The sequence below is a fragment of the Scyliorhinus canicula genome, chromosome 19, assembly GCF_902713615.1.
Source record: "Scyliorhinus canicula chromosome 19, sScyCan1.1, whole genome shotgun sequence".
Taxonomy (NCBI): Eukaryota; Metazoa; Chordata; class Chondrichthyes; order Carcharhiniformes; family Scyliorhinidae; genus Scyliorhinus; species Scyliorhinus canicula.
The window spans coordinates 52,947,499-52,964,128 of NC_052164.1; the positions used below are offsets into that span (position 1 = coordinate 52,947,499).

Sequence of the window (16,630 nt, forward strand, 5' to 3'; positions counted from 1 at the left end):
CCCATATAAAGGGCAGGCCACACATGCTCTTTCTCTTTTCCACAGGCGACACTCAGAGACAGGGGCAGATCAGAGCATCATACCCACCACAAGGATTAGAGCAGACTGGTCAGTTAGATTGAGTTACTATAGTAAGATTAGCAGGAGAGTCAAACTCAAGTAGGAGAATTGTTAACTGTTCAATAAATGTGTTAAACCCGTCTCCAAGTCTGAACCTTCCTTTGTCAGAGTGCACATCAAGGAAGCAGCTTATGCTATACCAAGAAGCATAATACAACATCCCTTGCTTTAATAGACTCTCCAGAACTATTCCATTCAATCGATCGAAGGGACCAAGCACTGGACTCTCACTTCATTACACCTGCTCATTTTATGTTTTTTCCCCAGATGAGCATAACATCTGCCCTGTTGTAGGAGAGTACGCTGTGTTGTAGGAGAGTACGCCCTGTTGTAGGAGAGTACGCCCTGTTGTAGGAGAGTACGCCCTGTTGTAGGAGAGTACGCCCTGTTGCAGGAGAGTACGCCCTGTTGTAGGAGAGTACGCCCTGTTGTAGGAGAGTACGCCCTGTTGCAGGAGAGTACGCCCTGTTGTAGGAGAGTACGCCCTGTTGCAGGAGAGTACGCCCTGTTGTAGGAGAGTACGCCCTGTTGTAGGAGAGTACGCCCTGTTGCAGGAGAGTACGCCCTGTTGCAGGAGAGTACGCCCTGTTGCAGGAGAGTACGCCCTCTTGTAGGAGAGTACGCCCTCTTGTAAGAGAGTACGCCCTCTTGTAAGAGAGTACGCCCTCTTGTAAGAGAGTACGCCCTCTTGTAAGAGAGTACGCCATGTTGTAGGAGAGTACGCCCTGTTGCAGGAGAGTACGCCCTGTTGCAGGAGAGTACGCCCTCTTGTAGGAGAGTACGCCCTCTTGTAGGAGAGTACGCCCTCTTGTAGGAGAGTACGCCCTCTTGTAGGAGAGTACGCCCTCTTGTAGGAGAGTACGCCCTCTTGTAGGAGAGCACGCCCTCTTGTAGGAGAGCACGCCCTCTTGTAGGAGAGTACGCCCTCTTGTAGGAGAGCACGCCCTCTTGTAGGAGAGCACGCTGTGTTGTAGGAGAGTACGCCCTGTTGTAGGAGAGTACGCCCTGTTGTAGGAGAGTACGCCCTGTTGTAGGAGAGTACGCTGTGTTGTCGGAGAGTACGCCCTGTTGTAAGAGACTACACATTTTAGTGCATGATGCAACTGACCTGGGCTATGCCAGGACATTAATGGAAGATGATGGGTCGCCATCATGCGAGGCTTTTTCTCTCCAAATAATTTAAACACTCAACATTGATTATACAAACCAGAAACCAAGTAACAGGAGATAAAATGGAGTGAGCACATGCAGAGCTCATCAGATGGGTATGAGAGGTGGAGAATCAGAGCCAGAAGATGTTGAAGCAAGACATCTCGGGCTGGATACTCCAATTGTGGGGCTATGTCGCCACGCCAGCATGGCAACGGTGGCATTTTACGCTGGAGAAACTGGTGCAAAACAGTCACCGATTCATCATTTTGCTGGGGGCTGGCAGGGCACCATTGTAGAGCACCCGGTTCTAGCTGCCGATACGGCCCGGAGAATTGCTGGATCCGGGTCCACGCATGCGAACGGCGGCGGCCTGCAGTGCATCTGCAGATACAGACAGGCAGTGACAGACATCCAGTACAGCCAATCAACACACAGGACAGAACACAACCAATCACCAGACAGAAAACTAGAAGGTGTTCTCCCACTATAAAACACACGAGGCATCAACGCTCTGCCTCTTTCCACTGGTGACAACTGTAGTGACAGTCAGGGTGTCTATATCAGTTAGCACCTTCTACATGTGGCTCAGAGCTAGTTCGGTGTAGTTAGTTTTAGTAAACACACTTAGATTAGTAGAGTGTCAAACCCACAGCAAACTGTGTGCACTGCTTCACATGTTCAATAAAGCGTATTGAACATCAAAGTTTGACGTCTCCTTTCAAGTACAATTGCATCCAGTTGCAGTCCGTGTTACCCCAGGGTGATTAACACGACAGGAGCATCGGGGAATGGGCCTCAGGGAATGTCCTGAGGCCGTCCATATGTGACGTGGCGTACTCGCCCGTGTTGGAGGCGGCGAAGTATCGTGAAAGCGGCACCGCCCCCGATTCCGTTGAAAATTTGGTCGGCAAACGCAATTTTGGTGTCGGCGAACAGAGAATCCAGACCCTCAGCTGGAGCCGAGACTACAGCTGATAACCCTTTGATATCGGCCCCAGCCTCATAATATTATCAGTAAAGCAACTTTCCTGTGAACCAACCTCAAAATCAACATGTTTCCTGCACAATTACTACACCCCTAGCATCATCAACACTGCCCTAAATCCAAACTAATTTAAGAAGAAACAACTTGCTTATTTCTCAGACTGAGATCTGGCTTGAATCTCGGACTCCTGTCACACTCTACTGGGCTATTTTGATTCAGTGTAATTGTGTCAAAACGCAAATGAGCATTTTTAATAACCTCTCCTAGGAACATGTGACAATTCTGCCCCTATAGCTATTTCTGCAAATTAATTAGGTGATGGTTGATCAATATCAACCCATCAACCGCCATTGTCTACCCAAAACCTATCAATTCCAGCTGTGAACATTTTCAATTAACTCCAGCCTTAACAGCTTCTTAAGGGAGGCAATTTTCCACAACCCTTCCTGTGAATATGTGCTTCCTGACATCACTTCTGAATGAATCAATACAGTGCAGAAGGATGTCATTCGGCCCATCGAGTCTGCACTGATCTTCTGAAAGAGCACCTAAATAGGCCCACTCCCCTGCCCTATCCCCGTAACGCCACATAATCTGCATATCTTTGGACACTAAGGAGCAATTTATCACGGTTAATCCACCTAACCTGCACATCCTTGGACTTCTATGGCAGGAAACCGGAGCACCCGGAGGAAACCCATGCAGACATGGGGAAAAGTGCAAACTCCACACAGTGATCAATGTCTGAAATTGAACCCTGGCACTGCGAGGCAACAGTGCTAATCACTGTGCCACCCTACATGGCCTCATTCTAATTTTAAGAATACAATACCTTGTTCTGAACTCAGAAAATAGTTTCCAATTGTTTTATCAAATCCTCTAATCATTTTAAAACACCCAATTAGATCAGTACTCAAGGGTACGCAAGCCTAGTCTATTGAATCCATTCTCATGTAACCATTTTATCTCCGCTTTCATTCTGGTAAATGTGTGCTACACCCCCTCCAAAGTCAATATCACCTTCTTGAGGGGTGTCAAGCAGAACAGAACATAATGTTCTAAATAGAATTGAACCAGAACTCTTTGAACTGGAGCAAAGTTTCCATCCCTTTGTATTCCAATCATTTTGAGATAAAGCATCCCATTCATTTTGAAATTAATTTTTGTAGCTGCTCACTGCCTTTGCATTATCTCAACACATGGAAATCAAAATCTCTCCTTTACAGTTTCCCTTTGAGGAGGAGAGCTGACTGGTGGCAATTTAACCTGAGGTTGACTACACCTCAGGCAAGGGGTAAGGTTGAGAAGCCAGGGCCTTCATGAATAACCTCAGCCGGTATGGGAATTGAACCCACGCTGTTGGCCTCGCTCTACATCACAAACCAGCTGTCCAGCTATGTGAGTTGAACAGGCCCCAACGCTGCAATAATATCTCTTCTCAGTATCGGTCCTCCTTCTCCCTTTCCAATCATCCTCTCTCTTCTCAAGACATTATAAATTGGCATATTTTTCTCCCAATAATGCTCCCAAATACCCTCTCAGTTGAACTTGTGCCCCAAATTCACTAGTTTTATCTCTTACACTCCATACATTAGTGTATATGGGATAGAATCTATAGCCCTGAAACAGGCCACTCACCCAATTGGTTCATACAATGCTTATATTCCAGATCCCACCTTATTTCATCTAACTATCAGTATATCCTTCTACTCCTTTCTCCATCATTCACTAATCTAACTTCTCCTTCAACATCTATCTGTGCAAATTCATCTCAATTCTTCCATTCGTTAGACAATTTCCACATTAAGAACATAAGAACTAGGAGCAGGAGTAGGGCATCTGGCCCCTCGAGCCTGCTCCGCCATTCAATTAGATCATGGCTGATCTTTTGTGGACTGAGCTCCACTTTCCGGCCCGAACACTAACCCTTAATCCCTTTATTCTTCAAAAAACTATCTATTTATCTTAAAAACATTTAATGAAGGAGCCTCAACTGCTTCACTGGGCAAGGAATTCCATAGATTCACAACCCTTTGGGTGAAGAAGTTTCTCCAAAACTCAGTCCTAAATCTACTTCCCCTTATTTTGAGGCTATGCCTCCTAGTTCTGCTTTCACCCGCTAGTGGAAACAGCCTGCCCACATCTATCCTATCTATTCCCTTCATGTTTTTATATGTTTCTATAAGATCCCCCCATATACTTCTAAATTCCAACCAGTACAGTCCCAGTCTACTCAACCTTCTCGCCACATTCTAAAAATTGGTACAATCAGAGAAAGTTTATGGCACAGAATGAGGCCATTTTGCCCATCGTGACTGCACCAGCTGGAAATCAAGCCACACAGCCGAATCCCACTTTCCAGCATGTGGCCCGGAACCCTGCAGGTTGTGGGACTGGAGGTGCAAATCCCAACACCTTTTAAATGATCTGGCAAAGTAAATAAGCCCTTTCCATCCACTCTACCTGGGCCCCTCACCATTTTGTACATCTGAAATCATGAAAATCATAGAATCCCTACAGTACAGAAGGAGGCCATTCTGCCCATCAGGTCTGTACCACCCTTTGAATGAGCACTCTGCCCATTTATGAATGGCCGCCACCTCGCCCTCGCGCCGTAATCCCATAACCTACCCTGCACATCCCTGGTCATTAAGGGGCAATTTAGAACGGCCAATCCATCTAATGCATATCTTTGGACTGTGGGAGGAAACCAGAGCACCCACCCTCAATTCAATTCAAAATGTTAATTCAATCACCCCTCAGCCTCCTAGAGAAACCCAGCCTATCCGGTCTTTCCTCATAGCTGCAATTTTCCATCGTTGACAACATACTGACAAATCTCTTCTGCACTCTAATTGCGCTTCTGATTCCATCTTGAATTTATCAGTAACTATCTTATATTTGTGTCCTCTAGTTTGGGATTTTTCTGCATCTTCCCTATACCCACCCTGGAAACCCCTACAGAGTAAACACCTCTAATCCAGCCACTCTGCTGGCTCTCTTTTCCAGATAAAAACGCTGCAGCCTGTTCAGTCTTTCCTGATGCTGCCAGCTTCTCGTTTCTGGCATAATACCTCTCATTTTATTTTTGCGCCTTTTCCAGCGTGTCCATGCCTTTTTGGAATGTGGAGTCTCAGACTGGGTTCAGAGGGAAAATCGAGTGACAGATTTGCCCTTTTGTCCTGATTCACAATTTCACTCACCGCACCATTTGCTTTTCATGATTTTAATCAGCACTATTTCCTCCATTTTTTAAAAATCTGAACCTGAAATATGTATATTGATGATCCAGGCTTTGGTCACTTCTCTTATCTTTGGGTAATGTTTACTCTTATTTGTATTTCTATCTCCCCCTCCCCCACTGCTTCAGTGTCCTTTCGACAGCCCTGCATCTCGATGGAGGTGAAAGTGTATTTGCATACGTAACAGTGACAGGAAAGCATTTGTTGACCTGAATCCTGACAGCAGTAAATCTGAATCTCTCCTCAATTCACCATTTTACCTCAGTCTGAGCGCCAGGCTGTTTGATAAAACATTAAAGGGGCTTCTGTGGAAGAGAGAAGAGATTCCTGCTCATTCTCTACCTGAAGGAAACTTTCTGGTTAATCAGTGCTGTTTGCAAATTGGTCCAGTCGGCCCTCGGGCTTGATATCCCCCGAAATGGTGACGGACACGCATTTGGATAGCACCTGTCATATCCTCATGCCAAGGAAATTATCTTTATAAACAAGGTAGCCAGCTTTTCAGAACTCCGGATAAAGTTGTAGCATGAGCCAGGTTGATAATGAAGTTAGAAAAACTTTAAAGGATTGAATAATCAGCGCAACTGAAACATTCCTGGATCATCCTTTGAGGGAAGGAGAGTTTGGAAGCACAGCCACAATCAGTGTTATAACTCCCCCGTCCTTCCCCTGCTGCCAGTCATTCCAGACTGGGCACATTCCTGCCCACTCTGCTACTTACCAATTTTCTTGAAGGCTTTCAGAGCGAGTTTCTTGTGAACCGACTCCGACTGTGGGAGCTCCGAAGCCCGGGACCTGCTGCCGATCATGGTGAGCTGCCTTGTCTCTGCAGAGCTGGGCTATGCCTGCCTGCCGCCTGGGCTGAACTGCCTTCAGCCTCTGTGTCTTCAGCACTCCTTCCTGCCCCCTTGGCTGGGTGCCCGGCCGGAGCTGCAATCTGCCTGTGTGGGGGGGGGGGGGGGGGGGAGTCTGAGCTGCTCCTCTCAGCCCCACACCCTGTTCAGCATTCACCTCCTCTCAGCTGCCCCGTCCCTGGGCACAAAGTCTCCTCCCCTGAAAATGTTCCTGCTGCTGCCGCCTGGCTCCTGCTCATCAGAAGCTTTCTCCCCGCATCCCTTTCCTTTATAATCCTGGAATTCCGCTCATGTGACTCTCAGCTTCTATATAAGGGAAAGGATCGCCCACAGATGGGGTGAAATTGGAAAGAAATCTCAACAGCTTTCTTTTCACCCCCCCCCCCCCCCCTTGTAAGTGCTGAATGCTCCCATTCTCTCTGGAATATAAAAGTCAGCCCATTGGCCGGATGCCATGTCAATATTTTCAGTTCGTGTTCAGCTCCTGCCGTGCTCAGAATCAGTTCAGACCAGCCCCTCGCCCATAGGTGGCCCAATTCACATGGCCCTCCACTTGTGACAGTCTCATACAAATCACCACTGTTCACCCTTTATTTTTAAAAACAGTTTTTTGCATAAATTATTCTCCTTGGTGCCAAGCAGGTTAAGGTGAGATTTTTAAATAGAGGGGTGGGTTTATTTTTAAACTGAGAAACTGCTTTCAGCCGCACCAGGGTCAGTAACCAAAGGATAAAATTAATGCAACTGGTAAAATAACACCAGCCACATGAGAATTCTTTTTAACTTTGAAAGTTATGATCAGGAATTCAGAAGCTGGTTCGATAATAAATGAAAACTAGAGATAGTTTCCTCCAAAAATATGGGTAGTTGGATTGGCAGCTTTCAAGGGGTTCTAGAATCATAGAATTCACAGTGCCATGGAGTCAGCACCGCGGTGCCCTTGGAGAGGGCACCCTCCCTAAGCCCACCCCCACAGCCCAGTAACCCCACCCAATCGTTTTGGACACTAAGGGCACTTTAGCATGGCAAATCCACCTAACCTGCACATTTTTGGACTGTGGGAAGAAACCGGAGCACCCGCAGCTCCCACGCAGACATGGGGAGGAAGGGCAAACTCCGCACAGACAGTGACTCAAGCCGGGAATCAAACCTGGGACCTGTGAAGCAACTGTGCTAACCACTATGCTACTGTGCCCCCCTAGTTAGTACAGACACCGTAGCCAAATGGCCTTTGCCTGTGTTGTATCCTTTTGTTTAAAGAAATTCTGGTACTGTGATGGGCCCACCCCATGGTCATCTGTGACAGGACATTAACTTTCCCTTATCAGTATCCCTGGCCCTTCAGCACAGCAGCAGAGCCTTGGCCCCAGTCCACAATGATGGGATATATAGAGCGCCTGGGGCCGCTTTCGCTCAGTTGGCCAGACAGCTGGTTTGTGATGCGGAGCGAGGCCAACAGCGCGGGTACAATTCCTGTGCCGGCTGAGGTTATTCATGAAGGCCCCAACTTCTCAACCTTGCCCCTCGCCTGAGGTGTGGTGATCCTCAGGTTAAATCACCACCAGTCAGCTCTCCCCCCTCAAAGAACAATACAGCACAGGAACAGGCCCTTCGGCCCTCCAAGCCTGCGTTGATCACGTGCCCTATCTAGACCAACTTCTATAGTATCCTTCTATGCCCCGTCTGTTCATATGTCTATCTAGATAAGTCTTCAAGGTCACTAACGTATCTGCCTCAATCACCTCACTTGGCAGTGCATTCCAGGCCACCACCACCCTTTGTGTGAAAAACCTCCCCCTCACATCTCCATTGAACCTTTCCCCCCTCATCTTGAACTTATGCTTCCCTGCAATTGTCATTTCCGCCCTGGCAAAAAGCCTCCAACTGTTCACCCTATCTATACACCTAATAATTTTATAAACTTCTATCAGGTCGCCCCTCAGCCTCTGTCTCTCGAGGGAGAACAATCCCAATTTATCCAATGTCTCGTCATAGCTAATACCCTTCATACCAGGCAACATCCTGATAAACATTTTCTGTATTCTCTCCAAAGCTTCCACGTCCTTCTGGTAGTATGGTGACCAGAATTGGACACAATGTTCCAAATGTGGCCTAACCAACGTTCTATATAACTGTAACATAATTTCCCCTCAAAGAGGAAAACAGCCTCTGGTCAACTGGGACTATGGCGACTTTACTTTATAGCGTGACTCTCACCCACACCTCTACTGAAACACAATCTGTACCAGGTTCAGCTCAACAGTGTCTCGAATCGGCAATCTCAGAGAGGTCAGAGGGCAGCAGATGTGGGAGGTGCTATGTTGGTGCCATAGTTCAGTGCTTCCCTGAGGCCGAGGCAAAGTTGTGTTGTTGTGGGACTGTGCAGGGAGAGAAGACATCAATAGACAGTGAATGACCGCTTCCTTTCCAAGGCGCCTTTGTTAAAAGGCCAAACAAAGGAAATCAATGGACAGGTTTGTATAATCAACCCTCACATGATCGCATTCAAAATTGTTGTTCAAACAATCCGAAGCACAAAAAAAATAAGAAAGTTACTAAGAATTTTAATCATGTATCCAGGATAAATTACTTTAGTCAAAGAGTGGTGAGAATGTGGTACTCGAGGTGAGTAGCACAGATACAATTATAGGGGCGATATGCACATGAGGGAGAAATAAACACAATTATGCTGATAGGATGAAAAAAAATAAATTGGTAGGAAAGTCATGTGGAGTATAAATACTGGCATAGATCTGTTGAAGCAAATGGTCAGTTTCTGTGCTGTAAATTCTAAGTAACGTGCCTATTAGTGTTTGATCTGTAAATGACCATCTATGAATAAATCTGTCTGGTAATTAGACTGTTCAGAATTGTCTATTAACTATGGTCTTAGATGTAAATGCTCAGTGAAAATCCTACAGCAGATGTTAGACAGGATAGATTCAGGAAGGATGTTTCCCCTGGCTGGATGTTCAAAGGCTCAATTCAACAAAATGAGAACAAAGCCCCTAGTGAGCCTGTTTAGACGCGTGTTTCCCGGCGCTCACAGCGCTGAGAAACACATGGCTATACAACGAAAGTACACGAAAATTCAGTCCATTCCAAACTTGCAAAATGTGGATCATTGTCCGACATGACAGTATCCGGTATTCCATACCTTGAGAATGTTTCTTTCACGCTTTAATTACTGAGGTTGATTCCAAGTCTGGAAGTTTCATTACTTCTAGGTAGTTAGAGTAATAATCTATTATCAAGATGTAGTCTCGACCAGTTGAATTAAATAGGTCATTCCCTGCTTTGGTCCAAGGAGATGTAACCAATTTGTGTTGTTGCAGGGTCTCCTTTCGTTGCGCAGGTTGATGTCTTTGACAAGTTTTGCAGGTGATAATCATGTCAGTAATGTCCCTATTTATTCCAGTCAACTGCCTGTCATGCTCGTCTTTTACATTTTTCGATACCAAGGTGTCTCTCGTGAATCTTTTCAAGTATGTCGGAATAAAGACATTGCGGAAAAACAATTCTCAATAGTAGACCATCTACAATTGTCAAATCAGATTGAATGTTACGGTATTGAGGACATCGCCCCTTCGGCCACCAATGTTGAAGGTGGATGCAGTGTAGCATCCTTCTTTGTTTCTGACTTGATTAAGTTCAATTTTGCATCTGATGCAGGAAGGTTGTCCACATAGAGTTGAGCCTGAGCTTCTGCATCACATATAAATTCCAGTGGTGTGCTATCTATTGCAATGGAATGTGATAAAGTGTCTGCAATTATTAGCTCTTTCCCAGGTGTGTAAATTAAATGGAATCATACCATCGCAATTTCATCATTATCCTTTGAAGTCTGAGCGTCATATCATTTAGATCTTTGTCGATGATGTGTACCAACGGCCTGTGATCTGTCTCAATTGTGAAGGTTGGGAGTCCATAGACATAATCATGGAATTTGAGTATTCCTGTCAATATACCGAGATTCCTGTCAACATACAGCATGGTAGCACACTGGTTAGCATTGTGGCTTCACAGCTCCAGGGTCTCAGTTTCGATTCCCGGCTTGGGTCACTGTCTGGGTGGAGTCTGCACGTTCTCCACCTGTCTGCATGGGTTTCCTCCGGGTTCTCTGGTTTCCTCCCACAGTCCAAAGACGTGCAGGCTAGGTGGATTAGAACAAAGAACAAAGAACAAAGGAAATTACAGCACAGGAACAGGCCCTTCGGCCCTCCCAGCCTGCGCCGATCCAGATCCTTTATCTAAACCTGTCTCCCATTTTCCAAGGTCTACTTCTCTCTGTTCCCCGCCCGTTCATATACCTGTTCAGATGCATCTTAAATGATGCTATTGTGCCCGCCTCTACCACCTCCGTTGGTAAAGCGTTCCAGGCACCCACCACCCTCTACGTAAAAAACTTTCCACGCACATCTCCCTTAAACTTTCCCCCTCTCACCTTGAAATCGTGACCCCTTGTAACTGACACCCCCACTCTTGGGAAAAGCTTGTTGCTATCCACCCTGTCCATACCTCTCATAATTTTGTAGACCTCAATCAGGTCCCCCTCAACCTCCGTCTTTCCAACGAAAACAATCCTAATCTACTCAACCTTTCTTCATAGCTAGCACCCTCCATACCAGGCAACATCCTGGTGAACCTCCTCTGCACCCTCTCCAAAGCATCCACATCCTTTTGGTAATGTGGCGACCAGAACTGCACGCAGTATTCCAAATGTGGCCGAACCAAAGTCCTATACAACTGTAACACGACCTGCCAACTCTTGTACTCAATACCCCTTCCGATGAAGGCAAGCATGCTGTATGCCTTCTTGGCCACTCTGTCGACCTGCGTTGCCACCTTCAGGGTACAATGGACCTGAACTCCCAGATCTCTCTGTACATCAATTTTTCCCAAGATCCTTCCATTGACCATATAGTCCGCTCTTGAATTTGATCTTCCAAAATGCATCACCTCGCATTTGCCTGGATTGAACTGCATCTGCCATTTCTCTGCCCAACTATACAATCTATCTATATTTTGTTGTATTCTCTGACAGTCCTCCTCGCTATCTACAACTCCACCAATCTTAGTATCATCTGCAAACTTGGTAATCAGACCACCTATACCCTCCTCCAGATCATTTATGTAGATCACAGCACGGATCCGAGCATGGATCCCTGTGGAACACCACTAGTCATCCTTCTCCATTTTGTGACACTCCCTTCCACCACTACTCTCTGTCTCCTGTTGCCCAGCCAGTTCTTTATCCATCTAGCTCGTACACCGTGAACCCCATACGACTTAACTTTTTCCACCAACCTGCCATGGGAAACCTTATCAAACGCCTTACTAAAGTCCATGTATATGGCATCTACAGCCCTTCCCTCATCAATTAACTTTGTCACTTCCTCAAAGAATTCTATTAGGTTTGTAAGACATGACCTTCCCTGCACAAAACCATGCTGCCTATCACTGATAAGTCTATTTTCTTCCAGATATGAATAGATCCTATCCCTCAGTATCTTCTCCAACAGTTTGCCTACCACTGACGTCAAGCTCACAGGTCTATAATTCCCTGGATTATCCCTGCTACCCTTCTTAAACAAAGGGACAACATTAGCAATTATCCACTCCTCCGGGACCTCACCCATGCTCAAGGATGCTGCAAAGATATCTGTTAAGGCCCCAGCTATTTCGACCCTTGCTTCCCTCAGTAACCTGGGATAGATCCCATCCGGTCCTGGGGACTTGTCCACCTTAATGTCTTTTAGAATACCCAAAACTTCCCCCTTCCATATGACAACTTGACCTAGAGTATTTAAACATCCATCCCTAGCCTCAACATCCGTGTTGTCCCTCTCCTTTGTGAATACCGATGCAAAGTACTCATTAAGAATCTCACCCATTTACTCTGAGTCCACGCATAAATTCCCTCTTTTGTCTTTGAGTGGGCCAATCCTTTCTCTAGTTACCCTCTTGCTCCTCACATACAAATAAAAGGCTTTGGGATTTTCCTTAACCCTGTTAGACAAAGATATTTCATGACCCCTTTTAGCCCTCTTTATTGCGCGTTTGAGATTCGTCCTACTTTCCCGATATTCCTCCAAAGCGTCATCAGTTTTGAGTTGCCTCGATCCTATGTATGCTTCCTTTTTCATCTTAGCTAGTCTCACAATTTCACCTGTCATCCATGGTTCCCTAATCTTGCCATTTCTATCTTTCATTTTCACAGGAACATGTCTGTCCTGCACTCTAATCAACCTTTCCTTAAAAGATTCCCACATTTCAAATGTGGATTTACTCTTAAACAGCTGCTCCCGATCCACATTCCCTAGCTCCTGCCGGATTTTGTTATACTCTGCCTTTCCCCAATTTAGTACTCTTCCTTTAGGACCACTCTTGTCCTTGTCCATGAGTATTCTAAAACTTGCGTAATTGTGATCACTATTCCCAAAGTAATCACCAACTGAAACATCAACCACCTGGCCGGGATCATTCCCCAATACCAGGTCCAGTATGGCCCCTACCCGAGTTGGACTATTTACATACTGCTCCTGGATGCTCCTTACAAACTCTGCTCCATCTACGCCTCCAACACTACACGAATCCCATTCAATGTTGGGGAAGTTGCTCCTACATTTTTCTATAATCTGTCTGCATATTTGTAACTCTACTTCATGCTCGCTTTTGGGAGGTCTGTAGTAAAGTCCCAACATTGTTACTGCACCCTTCCTATTTCTCAGCTCCACCCATATTGCCTCAGTGCTCGAATCCTCCATCGTGCCCTCCTTAATCACAGCTGTGATATCATCTCTGACGAGTAATGCAACTCCTCCACCCCTTCTACCTCCCTCGCTATCCCTCCTGAAGCATCTATACCCTGGGATATTCAGTTGCCAGTCCTGCCCTTCCCTCAACCAAGTCTTAGTAATAGCAATAACATCATACTCCCAGGTACTGATCCAAGCCCTAAGTTCATCTGCCTTCCTGCTACACTTCTCGCATTAAAACAAATGCACCTCAGACCACCTTTCCCTTTGCATTCATCATCTCTTCCCTGTCTACTCTTCCCCTTAGTCACATTGAGTTTATTGTCTCGTACCTTACTGGCTTTAGTTGCTGCTTCTTTACTGACCTCTAACTTCCTAATCTGGTTCCCATCCCCCTGCCACATTAGTTTAAAACCGCCCCAACAGTGTTAGCAAAAGCACCCCCTGGGACATTGGTTCCAGTCCTGCCCAGGTGTAGACCATCCGGTTTGTAATGGTCCCACCACCCCCAAAACCGGTTCCAATGTCCAAAACATTTGAACCCCTCCCTCCTGCACCATCTCTCAAACCACGTATTCATTCTGACTATTCTTGAATTTCTACTCTGACTGTCCCGTGGCACTGGTAGCAATCCTGAGATTACTACCTTTGAGGTCCTACTTTTTAACTTATCTCCTAACTCCCTAAATTCTGATAGTAGGGCCTCATCCCTTTTTGTATCTATATCGTTGGTGCCTATATGCACCACGACAACTGGCTGTTCACCCTCCCCCTTCAGTATGTCCTGAAGCCGATTGGAGACATCCCTGACCCGAGCACCCGGGAGGCAACATACCATTCGGGAGTCTCGTTTTCGACCACAGAAACGCCTGTCTACTCCCCTTACGATTGAATCCCCAATGACTATAGCCTTGCTATAGTCTTTTTCCCGCCCTTCTGTGCAGCAGAGCCAGCCACAGTGCCATGAGCCTGGCTACTATTGCCTTCCCCTGGTGAGTCATCTTCCCCAACAGTATCCAAAACGGTTTACCTGCTTTGGAGGGAGATGACCGCAGGGGACACCTGCACTGCCTTCCTGCTCTTTCTCTGCCTTTTGGTCACCCATTCCCTGTCTCCGTCACCAATTTTAATCTGCGGTGTGACCAACTCACTAAACGTGCTATCCACAACCTCCTCAGCATCGCGGATGCTCCAAAGTGAGTCCATCCGCAGCTCCAGAGCCGTCATGCGGTCTAACAGGAGCTGCAGCTGGACACACTTCGCGCACATGAAGGAGTCAGGGGCATCGGCCGCGTCCCTGAACTCCCACATTGAGCACGAGGAGCATAACACGGGTCTGGGATCTCCTGCCATTTTTACCCTTTACTTTAACTGATTACAAATATAGTATCAAATAATTAATAAGTGAAAAGAATAAAGATTTTACTTACCAATCACAATACTCACCAATGCACGAAGAGTTACATTTCTCCCAGCAACTGCTAATTGGAGCACTTTCCTTACCAGCCAATCAGATCACTGCTTTGCTGTGATGTCACCCTTCAAGGTAAATTTTTAAAGAGTTAAACTTACCTTCCCGACAACCACGGTTGTTTTTTTTTGGTTAGAGGAAGGGGTGGGGGGGGGGGGGGGGAGGTGGGGAAACACTGAGTAAGTGTTTCGGGTTTAACTGTCACTTGACAACAGCCCCTTCACAAACCACCTTCAAATTACACTGACCGCACTGCACGTATGCAAATCTCCCCGGAACAGCCAATGAGTAGCTCCGCTCTGCTGCTCTCTGCTGGATGCTTTCCTTCACTCGACCACCTCGGGTCTCTTACACAGGTACACTTTCAAATTACGCTGATCGCACTGCACGTATACAAATCTCCCCGGAACACCAATCAGTAGCTCCGCTCTGCTGCCCTCTACTGCCCTCTGCTGGTCATGCTAAATTGCCCTTAGTGTCCAAAAAGGTTAGGAGGGGGTTACTGGGTAGGGGGATAGTGTGGAAGTGAGGGCTTAAGTGGGTCAGTGCAGACTCAATGGGCCGAATGGCCTCCTTCTGCATTCTATGTTCTATGAATCACTATTCCTTCTCAATTTGGGCGTTCCTGTATTCCTTTGCTGTCATTGCTCTTGAAGCATATGCTACAGGAATCCAATCTGAATTTCCATCTCTTTGTAAGAGAACCGCGTCTATTCCATCCTGACTTGCATCAGTGGATATCTTGGTTACTCTTTTCGGATCGAAGAGAACAATTTTCGGTGCTTCATGAGCTGTGTTTTCAAATCTGTCTACTCTTTCTGATGGCTCTCCGTCCACTCAAAAGTAGTAGATTTTCTGATTACATTTCTCAATGCTGTTGTTCTTGCTGACAAGTTGGAGATACACTTGCCAAGAAAATTGTTCTGGGAACACTTTCTTGTCTTCTGGTATCTTCATCTTCTGAATTGCTGCAATTTTGTCATCATCAGGTTGGACTCCTTGATGGGAAATGGTATCTCCTAGAAATTTAAGTGAAGATTAGGCAAAGGTACATTTTGCTTGATTAGGTTTGAGTCCACACTTGTTGATGCGTTTGAATACTTGATTTAAATGTTCAATGTGCTCTTCCCTGGTTGTTGACCCAATAATGACATTGTCAACATACACCCTCACACCTTCAATATCTTCTGTCATTGTCTCAATGATGCTGTGGAATATCTCAGATGCAGATATGATACCAAACGGCATACGGTTGAAGCAAAATCGCCCTAAGGGCGTGTTAAATGTTCATAGTAGTCTGCTCGAGTTGTCTAGTTGCATTTGCCAAAATCCCTGTGACACATCTAACTTCGTAAAGATGCGTGCATTCGCCATCTCACTTGTGATTTCCTTGCGCTTTGGTAAGGGATAGTGTTCCCTTCTTATGTTCTTATTGGGATCTTTAGGATCAATGCAGATGTGAAGATCCCGTATTTTTTTACACAAACCAATTAGCTGACCCAGTCAGTCGGTTGTGTGACTCGAGATATAATGCTTTGGGTTTGAAGTTGGTCTAGTTGTTGCTTTAACCTTTTTCGCAAAGGAGCAGGAATTCTCCTCGGCGGATGAATAAGTGGCTTGGCATCCTTCCTGAGTAAAATTTTATGCTGTTACGGTAGTGCGCCCATACCTCTGCAAACATCAGGGTACTGATTCAAGATGCATTGGAATTCATCATCCATACTTGATGTAAATTGTGTTGCTGTACATATACGTTGTACAAGCTGCAAGTCTTTACATGCTTGTGTTCCCAAAAGTGAAGATTTGTCATTGTTTACGATTTCAAATCTTAAGAGTTTCTTCATTTATTTGTTTGAGACTTTCAAATGGCATGATCCTATTGAAGAGATCAGGTTGCCGTTATAGTCCTTCAGTCTCAAGCTGCTGGAAGTATCTCAGGTTTATCTTGAATCTTCCTGAGACCCAGTCTTGAAAGTGGATTTGCTGAAGCTCCAGTGTCAATTTTAAACAAAATTGGGCAGTTGTTAACCTGAACGACTAAGTTCCAT

General features: G+C 45.8%; 1 protein-coding gene across 1 annotated transcript in view; it reads right to left on the minus strand.

Annotated features, from left to right (window-relative positions):
- Positions 1-6,675, minus strand: part of LOC119954137 (1-phosphatidylinositol 4,5-bisphosphate phosphodiesterase delta-3-like) — a 160,509-nt gene extending 153,834 nt beyond the window's left edge. The window contains exon 1 of the mRNA XM_038779071.1: positions 6,221-6,675. Coding sequence (XP_038634999.1) covers positions 6,221-6,308 — 88 coding nt within the window. The 5' untranslated portion in view covers positions 6,309-6,675. The remainder of the gene's footprint in view (positions 1-6,220) is intronic.
- Between the last annotated feature and the right edge of the window lie 9,955 nt (positions 6,676-16,630).